The sequence below is a fragment of the Apus apus genome, chromosome 1 (assembly GCF_020740795.1).
Source record: "Apus apus isolate bApuApu2 chromosome 1, bApuApu2.pri.cur, whole genome shotgun sequence".
Taxonomy (NCBI): Eukaryota; Metazoa; Chordata; class Aves; order Apodiformes; family Apodidae; genus Apus; species Apus apus.
In genome coordinates, this window is record NC_067282.1 from 80,591,600 (window position 1) to 80,604,458 (window position 12,859).

The 12,859-nt window shown below is 36.2% G+C and overlaps 1 protein-coding gene across 8 annotated transcripts in view; it reads right to left on the bottom strand.

Annotated features, from left to right (window-relative positions):
• DCAF6 (DDB1 and CUL4 associated factor 6) overlaps nucleotides 1-12,859 on the bottom strand; it is an 82,894-nt gene that overhangs the window by 43,691 nt on the left and 26,344 nt on the right. For all 8 annotated transcript variants that reach the window (XM_051644150.1, XM_051644149.1, XM_051644152.1 and 5 more), the window contains exons 5-9: nucleotides 8,133-8,246; nucleotides 6,972-7,107; nucleotides 4,329-4,543; nucleotides 2,025-2,118; nucleotides 134-253 (exon numbers count right to left, since the gene is read on the bottom strand). In XM_051644150.1, the coding sequence (XP_051500110.1) occupies nucleotides 134-253; nucleotides 2,025-2,118; nucleotides 4,329-4,543; nucleotides 6,972-7,107; nucleotides 8,133-8,246 (679 nt within the window). The remainder of the gene's footprint in view (nucleotides 1-133; nucleotides 254-2,024; nucleotides 2,119-4,328; nucleotides 4,544-6,971; nucleotides 7,108-8,132; nucleotides 8,247-12,859) is intronic.

Below are 12,859 nucleotides of genomic sequence, written 5' to 3' on the forward strand. Positions count from 1 at the left end.
AAACAAGTGTGCTTAGTTTTTCAGAGTGCACTAAAAAGGTTTTAGTACACATCTCAGAAAGGCTATATTCAAGGCCTGTGCATCCAGTATAAACAGACTTTGTTATTACTATTCTTGAAAAGAAAGAAATCACCTCTGGACCGTGATCTTCCTCGTCCTCGATTGCTTTGTGCAACTTCACTAGCTTCTTCAAACCATCTTGACAGCATGTCTGACATCCTTTGCATTAGAGAGACATTAGGACTTTGCTCTCCTGTAAAATAAATAATTTTACATTTTCATCTACAAGTTTACAAAAGTGTTCATTTTTTCCTCCCATTTCTTCTCCCATAAAAAACCCTGCACTCTAAAGCCACACAACTCGTACTCCCCTTAACCACTTCCTTTTTTCAGCACAACAGTCCAGCAAGAATTGCCAGCTTGAACACAGCACCACCTAAAACCCAACATTTTTTCCCCCTTCTCTTTTTTACAATTACCTGGAGCTTTTGCACATATGGCATTGTGAAATTTATGTTATTCAGTTTTAAATGCTAATCAGATAAGAAAGACTATATTTTTTTTTGTTTTTTCTAGCTAATTATAAAATAACTAATCTTAGCATTAAACAATGAAAGAGCAAAAACACTAGCATAAAAATAACACATGATGTTTTTAACACTTCTAAAAAGCTTTCTTCATTTTCACATCTTGGATAAAGTGTCAGGAATGCAAAGAATCTCAAGCAGCAAAATCTTCAATATACTTTCTTTCAACATAACTCCAAAGACTTTCTTCTCATTTTATTTCTGGTTTTATTACATGTGAAACAAAATCTGTTTCACGACAGGAGGCAGGAAAATTCAGTTTGTAAAGGGCTGAAAAACATTTGAATCTTTAAGTATTTTTGTATTCTGTGAAAATTATTTTTCTTTTTTTACATATCATCATCTTACAACAGAAGACCATTCCACTGGACTGGACCATTCCACTCATACTAAATTAAGAGGTTTTGCTGGACCCTCAGCCACTTTGGAAGTATGTGGTGTTCAAGCAACTTTTGGAAAATCTTTGTAATTGAAGACCTTAAGAAACAGAATAACTGTGAAGTAGTTAAGTAACAAAATATATATGTGAAAAATATTTTAATACCCTGCATACAAAAGGTAACAGTGAAATATTCTGGAGCAAACTTGGGAAGAACATGTACAATGTCAATGTGTCTCTCTAAGATCAGTGCTGCTACCCACGCAGATGTTATAAAAGCTGAAAGAATAACCAAGTACCTGGAGCTATTGATTATCTTTCAGGGCTGCATATCATCTTCACTGCTAGGATATAGCTTCGATGTATCATCACTAGACCTTGCTTTTAGATTATTTGGTTGAGTTTAAAAGACATTGGTGGGAATGGAGAAAGGAAGGGGAACACACCAACCCACCCCCTGCCCCCAGTCTGACTCCAACGCCCTTGTCTATCTTCATTTCTGCATTACAGGTCTCTGATCATCTGCTGGGATCCCTTATTCCCCTACTGTAATCCAGGGAGTACTCTCCAGGGAGAGGACCTCTGACATCAGAAGCTTAAAATACAAAAAACAGAATGCAACAACTGAAGAAAACAGACAAAAGGTGGATAATTACGGGCAGATGGGACAATAAATATTTAACAGAAAAATAAGTCACAGGTCACCACATGCCTGGTAATGCAATATAGCTATTCTCTATCAGTCACTACACTGTTTTATCAAGAATGCACAGTAAAGATACTGCAGGTTCATTCTTAGAAAAAAATCTAGCCAATGTCTATACTGAAGGAGTCTTCTGGAGGAGTCTTTTTTTCAGGGTTTTTTGCTCCCCAGATTTTCTTTAATTTTTTGGGAAATAACAGCTAGAAGGACACTGAAGTTATTTATAACCGAAGATTTTTTTAAACAAACTAAACAAAACCAACAACAACCAAAAAAAACAACCAAAAAAAAAGAAAACACAAAACAAAGACAACACCACCCACCCGCTCCCTGCCCCCAACTACCAACATTTTACCATCTCTTTCTCGTTCACTCTCAGGCCTTGCTCTTGGTCCAGTATCTGACCAATCGCCTCTCAGCCGCAAGCGTTTGACAGGAGGTTGCCGTAACTACAGAATAAAAAAACAAAAACAAAACAAAACCAGAAGAGAAAGGCATTACAGAGCTATTTATGTTGGAGAGTACAGAATTCTAAGTTGAAATATAAATGCAGTATCTCCATTTTCCGAAGTTACACAAATTTGTATCTGTCACAAAAAGCATGGAATGTCAGCCACACGTTCAGAGCAACTCTGAACAACACTGTATCAATAGAATGCCACTGTTTCAACTACATAGAAGTTCAACAGTCTAAATCAATGACTCTCAGAACTAATGCAGCTTTTATTTTATGCAATAGTAACTATTATGTTAATTGAGGTTTTCCATACTGAACAACAATAATGAAGGTTTTCCAGAATTCAGTTCTGGAAATTTTGCAGAACTCAATTCTGCTAAAAAATTTCACCTTTTTGTGTTAAAAACTACACACATCAGTTTCAACTTAATGAAATATGGATTTGCAATTAAGCAAAAGGAAAAACAATAAGACATTAATGAAACAAAAATTTTATTTTAATAAACTTCAATTTTTTAACCTGTGTTAAAACATGGGGTTTTTTTGCAGCAGGAAGTACAAAACAAGTACTATATAGGGTAATGTTCATTTCAGTGACTTGAAAAGAAAAAGCTCCTCCTTTGAACATTCAGAAAGGCAGTTCAGAGTTTGAAATTAAGTGTACTAGCTAGATATTTATGGATTAAAAAAAGAAAAATGAATAGTTGTGCTGACAATTTAAAATTAAATAAAAAAAACCCTGAGGTGAAAGCATATTAAAGTGTTAACTTTCAGGAGCCAAAAGATTCAGGAAGAAAGATTTACATTCCTTCTCCTCTATACAACCACAAGCCAGACTGAAATAAAAATAGCATTTAAGTTAAATCATCCACCAAGAAGATATTACAGGATGTATTCTGTGCCTACAAGAGAGAAGAACACATGGGATCTGTTACTAACAGGTGGTCACAATCTTCTCTCTCTATAGTAACTGGGCAGCCAATTCTCCACTAAATTACCTCGCATCAAATTAACTGTATATAGAAGAGAGGGAAAAGTGCAGCACCATTTGTTCACCACATACTTCTTCTGGGTTCTCTTTGCTTTCTTTGCCTCAGTGAGGTAACAGTGTGATGCTACTGGACATTCTTCCTCAGTCCTACAAATCTACACCCACTACTGATCAACCATTTTTGTACTAGTAATCGCAGCCTATGCCCAGTAAATACAACATGGTCATTGCTAGTAACAGGCCACAGACTTAACATGAAGCTAACCCAAGCCTCACACTTGTCAGACTCTGTCTGGACTTCACTTGCTTGAAGCATTCTTTTAGCTCATTTAGCTGCAACAACTGCCTAGTGACCAGCTGATTATCACCTAACTTGCTTTAGTTTTGCACACCTGTGTGGTATACAACCTCTTGTTATCAGTTCTGATATATACAGCAATGCCAACTACTTAACCTGTGCAATAAAGTACTAGCTATGACCACAGGATACTGATGCAGCATAAAGCAGTACTGGCATGGACTGACAGCAGATATGCTGCAGGCGTGGATGCAGGAGGACATGAGAGACACCTTCTCACCATTGGCTGTTATCTGTACTGCAAAGGTTGGACCCAAGCAACAACTATTTTAGGGGTAAAAAGGACAAACAACATGCATTTAAAAGCATAAACATGCCACAGTGGCAGACTACTAAAGAAAACGCATCATGCAAAAAGTGTTTAAAAATGTATTAAAATGGCCTTCGAGCAGACTCTTGAGACAAAGAAGAAAACATCGATATCATGCTTCAGTCAGCACAGGAGGATGCTGACAACTCTTCTGAACTCCTTTCAGGCTCTTGTCTCAGATTAAAGGTAATGACCTCAAGATACAGAGGAGCTTTTGAAAGTATCACCATAATGCCAGGGAAAAAAAGAAAAGCGAAAGAAAGAAAAAAAAAAAAAAAAAGGAAAAAAAAAAAAAAAAGAGTGGATGGTTGGGGGGAGTGTTCCTCTTTAGGAGCGAAAAAACAGACAAGAAAAATACCAGAGTGACAAAATATTGCAACTACATAAATAACTAGCGAATATGCAAATTTTGTAACACAGCTACTTGTCATATATCAGCCTATGAATGGCAGCATTAATTTAAGATTAAAGGGAAATACAACTGATAGGTGTGCCATAAAAACAAAAAATGAAACACGCAAACAAGCAGTCTTAATTACTTGCCTCCTCCCGTCTCTCTTCAGCAGAAGGAACTTTAAGTTCTCGTGCTGTGTCATCCTTGGGATCAAACAAGTAAATGTAATCGGAAGAGTAGCTAACAAGGATCTCTTGACCATCTTCACTGTAACATAGAGATGTTACTCTGCAGGATTTGTTATTGAGATGAGGTGGAACAAAACGTGCCACCATTCCAACAGTGCCCCTACCAGCATAATTCCCTGTATAAAAAAAAAAAGAAAAAAGGGACAGGAGAGAGAAAGAAATGACACATTTACTAGTGCAAATTTTCAACATATTCCAAGACACTCCTTATTTAACATCCAACAAAAGAGATTCAGAGAATCAGGGACAAACCAGATCTTACTTGTATTTAATCTTTTTGTTTACAAACATTCTATACATTTAAAGATAAAAAATGAGAACACACACAAACATATTACTATCTCACATACCCTTGATATGACAGTGTGTGGATGCTATCTCTCAAGGGTAGTATAACTGGAAATTTTGGAACCTAAGAACATTTAAACAATAATAATGCTAATTTGTACCCACACGCAAATTAGAAAAGAATCCATTATATGTAACTTTGAAAATGTAAGACATACATCTCCTCTTTTCCACCCAAAATGTTTATAAAATACTAGTATTACTATGTCTCAAGGAAAAACTATCATTTTGAAGCTGCAGAACAATACATCTATGCTTCCCTGACAAGTCACCTCCATTCTACATGTTCTATGTGAGCAGATAAAATTTACCTACAAGATCTGAGAAAAATAGGCTGTTCCAAAACCTCGTCATTTTCCACCTAACTGTTTCCCTCCTGGCATACCTGTTGTAGCATAGTATATGCCATGGTCTGTCCTTGACCACAGACAAGTTCAAAGTTTATAATTTCACACTACATAAGGAATAAACCAAAGTTTTATTTGAAAACCAGTAGTTTGTTCACTAGTCATAGAACACCCCACTCCTTAAAAAACCAAAAAGAACCAAATTACAACCAACCCAAACATCCCTCCTGCCCCCTGAAAACTAGTAACAGAACACTGTCCCAATACATCCAGAAAAATCACTTTAAAATCTTGTCTTTTCTCTCCTTTACTCTATAGGCCTGCATACCTGAATTAATCTTATTCCAGCATTGTTACAATGTAAGAGCAGGTACATAGCACCTTTTAATCAGTCCCCCACAATCTGTTACTCAGGCAGCTCTCACAGAATTTTGCTAACCACTGTGATCAAAGGGAGAGATCTTACAAGAACTTTAGCTTGATGAGAAGCATATTTTTATGTTTATTGAGTGATCTTTATTGTTTCCTTTCTCCTCCATCACAATCCTCAACAGGAAAGTGCTGCAAGAAATGGCAGATCTTGTGACACTGATCACTTGCATGGACATGTATGCACAGGTATGTGATCATATGCGTGCAAACACACACTGGTGATAGATCGGGAGCGGTGATGTACGAGAAGCTCAACATGAGCCAGCAATACACAACTGCAGCCCAGAAAGCCAACCGTGTCCTGGGCTGCATCAAAAGAAGCACAGCCAGCAGGTCAAAGGAGGGGATTCTCTCCCTTTACTTGGCTTTCGTAAGACCCCACCTGGAGTACTCTGTCAAATTCTGGAGCCCCCAACATAAGAAGGACATGGAGCTCATGCAGAAAGTCCAGAGAAGGGCCATGAAGATGATCCAAGGGCTGGAGCATCTCTCCTACAAGGACAGGCTGAGAGAGCTGGAGCTATTCAGCCTGGAGAAGACTCTGGGGAGACCTTATAGCAGCCTTTCAGTACCTGAAGGGCCTACAGGAAAGATGAGGAGGCACTTATAACAAGGGCTTGTAGAGACAGCAGAGGAGGTAATGGATCAAAACTGGAAGAGGGGAGATTTAGGTTAGACATCAGGAGGAAATTCTTTTGTGTGAGGGTGGTGAGACACTGGAACAGGCTGCTCTATGATTCCATGATTCTATTATAATAAGTAAGATATATATTAGAACTATGTAATGCACTTTTGCTTGTCACCTGAAATTTTTTTATAAAAATGCTTAGATAAGCATGTGAAGCATGCTAGCTTTCACCTGAATGATTTGTAGCTTTTCAGTGAAATTATGTTAGGTAGAGCAACATCTGCTGCAAAGGTTAGCAAACCACATGACATTATGGACTACGTAAAATCCTTTCCCTTAAGAAGCAACATATTCTGGCATTGCAGGGTACAAGAAGAGGAGAACTTAACGAAGCTTCAGATGGACCATTGCAGGCTGCAAACACTAGCTTTTTGGAATCTTGGAATCACATGTTTTAAGATGAAAGAAGAGATGTTACAAAATGTCTTTTTCTGCATTCAGAATACAATGCATTTTAAGATGGTGATCCCAAGGGTCTTTTCCAACCTGAATAGTTCTATGGTTCTATGGATGAAGAGATTAGGTTTACTTACTTGACGATTTCTGTATTAGCTAATACTAGAGTGAAATTACTCTATTATTACAAAGCATAGTTCTCAGAGAAGAAAGCTACACTCAACTAAGTACTACACTTCAGTCATTCACCATCTATTTCAGAGAAAAAAAATAATAATCTGAAATTGGAACTGCAAACGGTTAGAAAAGCTTACTGTAAAGCATGGTTCCTACCTGTTGCTCTTGTACCAAGCATTCGCCGATCATATATTCTTACTGAGCTATCAGAACAACCCACAGCAAGATAGTATGGAATTGGTGGACAGATAGCAACAGAAGTGGCAGCACGCCGACAGTTTATTAAAATATCCTGGAGCAAATAAAAATACAGCACTCAAATAACAGCTCTGAACATGTGAAGTATAATCCTATTTTTTTACTTTAGGACATAGATCCATTAGTCAAAGAAGTTGTGAAAAAACTAGGTCTAGCCCTGTGAAGATAGACTGTAAATATCTCAAATAGAAAAGCCACTGCAGAGAAGGAAAACTATCAGAAACAGTAGATCAACTGAAAAAGAAAACAAATAAACCAAAACAAACCACTGGAATAAATGTTTAAGAATAGGTCAGCGTAACAACTACAGATTTATAAATTAGTTTGCAGCTTGGATTTTCCTATGGAAATACAGATAACCGTTGAGTCAGAAGAGCACCAAATACGCAGAAACAGTCTAAATTAATATAAAGAATTAGACTAGATTTCACCTGCTGGCAAGTAACTGGATAAAGGAAAAGAAGAAAGAAACCCCTAAAACTTGTAAATACACACAAAGCAGAATAAAATTAATAGAGAGTAGTAATATATACTTTGGTGACAGCTTTTCTCCAAATCAGTATTAAAACTATTCTGAAATCCAAACACAGCGGACACCACCAAAATCTTACCTTCTAGGGAGTAACATCAGAGACCAATTTGATCTAGCATATTTCATTACAAAATATTTTCTTAGAGAGGGACAAAGGATACTTAAGAACATAAGATGGCAGATGATTTTCAAGGCTCATTTTTTGCCTCCAACTCTGCACTCTGTCGTAGCTAAGGTTAATTATGAGACTCAGTTTCAACACAATCTTTTCTACCATATCTGAAGTCTCACACCAAAGTTCATAAACTAAAATAAAGTGCTAAAGGGGATACTAAAATAAAGTAAAAAAAGAGAGAAAGAAAAGAGAGTCCCCAAACTTTTTTTGTTACTTGGGAAATATGTTGTCATCTCCACCAAGGACCCTGAAATCTATTACTTCTAAAAGCCTTACCAGAATTAATATCCTATGTTTGTATGATGTACAGCTCTACATTTAGGTCATCTTTATTAAAAGATTTCACTCTTACATCTTTACAATCTTCCTTTGTGCAACTTGTTTTGATTCGAGTATCAAACCATCTTACAGTGCCATCTTCACCACAAGAGAGGAAAGTATAGGGATCATTTGGTACTGTCATAATCTGCTCAAAAAAAAAAAAAAAAAAAGGAAAAAATTAGAAAAGCACTAATATTTCCAGAAATATCATTCTTTTGAAAATAAAAACACCAACATTTTAAGCAACAGTAAAGCCTGCAGCAATTATTACTTAAGTCAAGCTTTTTATTGAAATAAAGAGGAAAACTGAAAAATTGCTGGCAATTCTTCATTTTCAAAAAAGGGTTTTAAATACTGAAGTTACAACAAATTGTAGAATGTGACATAAGATTAAATATTTATAGGTCAAATCTTACAGTTCCTTCTATTAACTTTTAAAATGCAACATATATTTACTACCATCAGTTTTCAGGTAAGTAATCAACTGGCTGAAATTCTTCAACTGAACGTCAGTTCAGTTTCTGTCAAGTAATAGAAGACAATAACAAACTAAACACTCAGAAGTTTGAATGACATTAAAATACTAGATGGCTTTTATCCCCATTGGGCCATTCCTTTACATGAAATGTAAAGGAACAGTAACAGTAGTCTCCAGAAGCAACTATGCCTTAAAGGCTGTTACTAACCTTTCCCCTGACTGCATTATTTTATTTATTTATTTATTTTTACTTTTTAAGAGAGCACTGTATTGCACCATTTTCCTAACCTCAGCCCTACTCATAACTAGGGAAGATTCAGATGGAGTCTCACATGTATGGCTTTACTCAAGAAGGCCTCTTTAAGACAAAATGAAAAGGCAAGCAATCATAATGTTAAAGCCGAGTTCCACGGGTCAATGAATGTACATGAAACATCACACTTTCACACACTATCCCTTAAATACAAAACAGAGAATGTTGTAGAAACAAGCAATATTTTTCTTTTCCTACACTACTGCTAACAGTAACTTCACAGAAATTTATAAAGCCACAAAAATCAGCAATAGTGTAATACGCTAATTGAACACAGAGCACACAAGTGATTCTTTAACTATTTAATGCGATGATTTATTCTTCCTACCCCCCTGCCTCAGCTCTTAATAAAAGTAACCCATGGATATCTCTAAACCTCTCTACCTAACGTGAGATTACAAAAATAATCTCTGCAGGATTCAGCACTTCTTCTTGTAATGCTCAGTATGTTAACTGAGTCAATGCATGCTGTGACAAATCTTCCTGCTGACAAACAAGCCATTTCACAGACAGAACAAAGCCAAGATTTTAATAACAATGGAACAATAAACTTCTGAGCTATGACCATAACTCTTCAATATGTTAATGTAATATATTGAAAAGTTGTTTTCACTACACATTCACTCAAAATAATTTTATTAGCGTAGTTATAAAAGCCAGCAACTGTTCTTCAGTCTGCTAAATTGAACAAGTACACATATATATAATATAATTTTTATTAACTAAAGAAATTATTTTCTATTTAACTTTAAAAATATATAGCTGTATGATCTTTATAGTGTATTGAAAATATGAAGGTAAGAGTTGTCCATAAAAGTACATTCTCCTGCTGAAATGTAATTGACATGAAGGGCAATAAAGAAAAGCATTTGGCTGAATAAAGTAAACTTGTAAGGGCCTTGTATAAACAACAAATTCTCCAGAAACATGTTTGAAGAACTTCTCTCTCCCTCTCTACTTACTCTGCTTTTCCCCAGAATTAAAAAAAATTGTCCAGTTATCTCATAGTTCATAACAATCTACACAAATTTCCACATTCCTCTGTGTCAGTTGATGTTTTGGTAACATCTTCAACTGTCACAAATACCACATTTAAAGCACAGTATAAATTCAAACCATGTTCAAATTTAGAATTAGTACTTCAGGGGCAGATGATGTTAGCTTTTGTTATTTGGAGAATCCAATGAGTCAAAGTTCTATATTTAAAATGATGATGTGGTTACACACAGCTGGGCAGTAACACCACAATATTTTGAAATTATTTTCCCACTCGAGACATCTCAGAGAGAGCTGTGCTGTTAGAAGCTCAAGCTGTATCTCAGCCATTTGCTTAAAAATCCATGCTATTCACTCCACTACACTTCCACATGCCAAGCCTCAGATAAAGGTCTGCTATGCAACTTATTAATACATGTGCTTAATGTTCAAATATCAGGTTCAAGACACAGTAACAGAACTTATAATCTTTATAAAGAGTACCTCCCAAAATTTTCTATAAACTTATATTTTTGAAGACTTTGAAGAAAGCTCAAATTTGTATATGTTAAACCTCAGTGCAAAACAGACCATGAAAAATTACTTCAAAAGTGATACAGTTGTTAAAATAGGTGATATAGTGGTTTGGGGATCCCCTCCATTCCATAAAAAAGTTTAAGCAACCAAGCCAGTACCACACCACTATAACTCTAAACAAAAATAATGCCCCTGTTAACATTATTTGCTGAATAAAAATCACCTGCAAAACCACCATCTTTGACTGTGCAGTCAAATGTTCATACTCTCCAACTAATGAGTTTGAAGAAATTTACTATATTCCATGCAACTAGTTACTGTTCAGTTATAGTCATTCTACATAGACAACAATAAAACTTGCATCCTAATCTGCTAGACTTTTGGGCTCTCCATATTTATTCCAAAATATTTTTCACTCTTATTATCTGTTTTGACAAGTTTAATTTGTTGTACCTATCAAATTTATATTTATCATCTGGTTTAGTAGCTTGCAAGTCACATACCATTGTTACTGATGACAAACAATAACCTTACAAAGAGACAACTGGCATCTCATGTTACGGCTAGGAGAAGCACTATCCTCTGTTACTGCTCCTGACCCACAAGCACAACTGGCAACTCCTTTCATTGCAATTTCCCAGTTTGATCATTGGTTTCCAGCATCATTTGGTGCCAGCCACTTAATGTAATCAACCAAACCATTGGTCAAACCAACCTCAGGCAGATCAAATCTTAAGACTGCCATGGTGACCTCTCAGAATGACTGACACCAACTCCTTCATTTGCAGTACTCTGAGCAGCCTAGCCCATGACCCCCAAACTTCACATAGCCAAACCCACTGCTCTTCTACAGCTACCCTGAGGTCTCCCCTGCACAGTATCCATAACCATTCTCCCGTTTTCAAGCACAAAAAAATGGTTTATCTGATGCTCACAGCTAGCTACCCAGGAAACAGAGGTACTAGCTGAGCCAGTAACTGGCAATTCCTCAAGCCTGCAGCCAACCAGCAAACAGGTTCCTCTTTCTCCAGGAAGCTGCAACTCAATGACCTGACACAACCCCTTCTCAATGACATCACAGCTTTAAAAAGAAAGCATGTAAGGGTCCAGATGTTCTTAAGGAAAGTCAGATTTTATTTGAGCTACAGAGAACATCCGATCAATTTGCAGAGTTGTGTGCAGTAGCACACAGACTATTATATATAGTAAACTTAGTGAGAACTGAGGCAGTGTAAGCTTCTGATTGGGGCCCATAAGGATGCTATTCAAAGGAAACAAGTTTCTCCATCAAAACACAACTCAAAAATAAAAGCAGATGTTGTAAGCCTGGGATCCAGAATTCCATTTTGCAAAACATAAAATACAGTTTTGTATTAAACCCAGACAAAATCAAACCAAATAAAACCAAAACTACAAACCCCAGAAGCAGAGTGAATACCACAAGGTTCACTTGACTGACCTACAAAGAAGTCCTGTAAACAAAAACATTCTTGACAAAACCTTTAATGGAACATGTGGAATTCCAACCATACGGATACTTCTACTACATGATCAAATACAAGTTCTGGCAGTACTTCAGCCATTTTAGTTTCTCACACAACCTTTCCACAGAGTTGTTTTTAAATATTCTGTTCATTTAACATACAAAGAAAGATTTAAAAGCTGGCCACGAAAATGAGCTAAACAGTTGAAAAAGAATTGCATTTGGGATTTTTTTTCTCCTGTGTGTGTACTGTGGTACTGTTAAAAAAAAAAACCAAACAATAAAAAACCCGGAACATCAATAAACTAAGAAGGAAACAGCAGTATTTCTTCTATTTTAAGCACAGTAAGTTTTAGAAGCTGCAGATTTTGCTGTCATTAAAATAAACAGATAGATCAGTAAACCTGACTGTCTTCCTAACTTAAGTAGCACTTTGCTTCTTTCACTTGCTTATTTATAGGTACAAAACTTGCAGGGGACAACTGAAAACACTGGCTCTAAATTTACACGTAAGAGTTAACTAGGATACAAAACGGAGAAATTAACTGAAACTGTAAATAAATTTTTCAGATTAAGTTGCTCACACATGCTGAAACAAGAATTTCTTAGAAGAATTTAAATTGTGAACAAAGCATTATACTGTTGAAAAGTTGGGGACTAGGAGGGAGGATAAAAATAAAAATTAAAAACACAGGCCCCAGCCCCCAACCTACTTCAGCAAGAAATTCACAGCACAATTTAATTCAGTTTTGCTCTGCAGAGGATTCTTTCAGTGAAGGTGTATTCAGCTATTACATTTGCAAAGAAAGCAGCCTTAATGACACTACCTTTTGGAAAGCTCCCCATTTAATTTAAACAGAGTAATTATCTTTTAAAGCCTATTCTGTAAGAAAAACAACAAACAAAAAAACCCAAGCCTCAAGAAAGCTAGAAGAAGGCTCTTTACTTTTCACTAAAATAAAAGCTTTCACC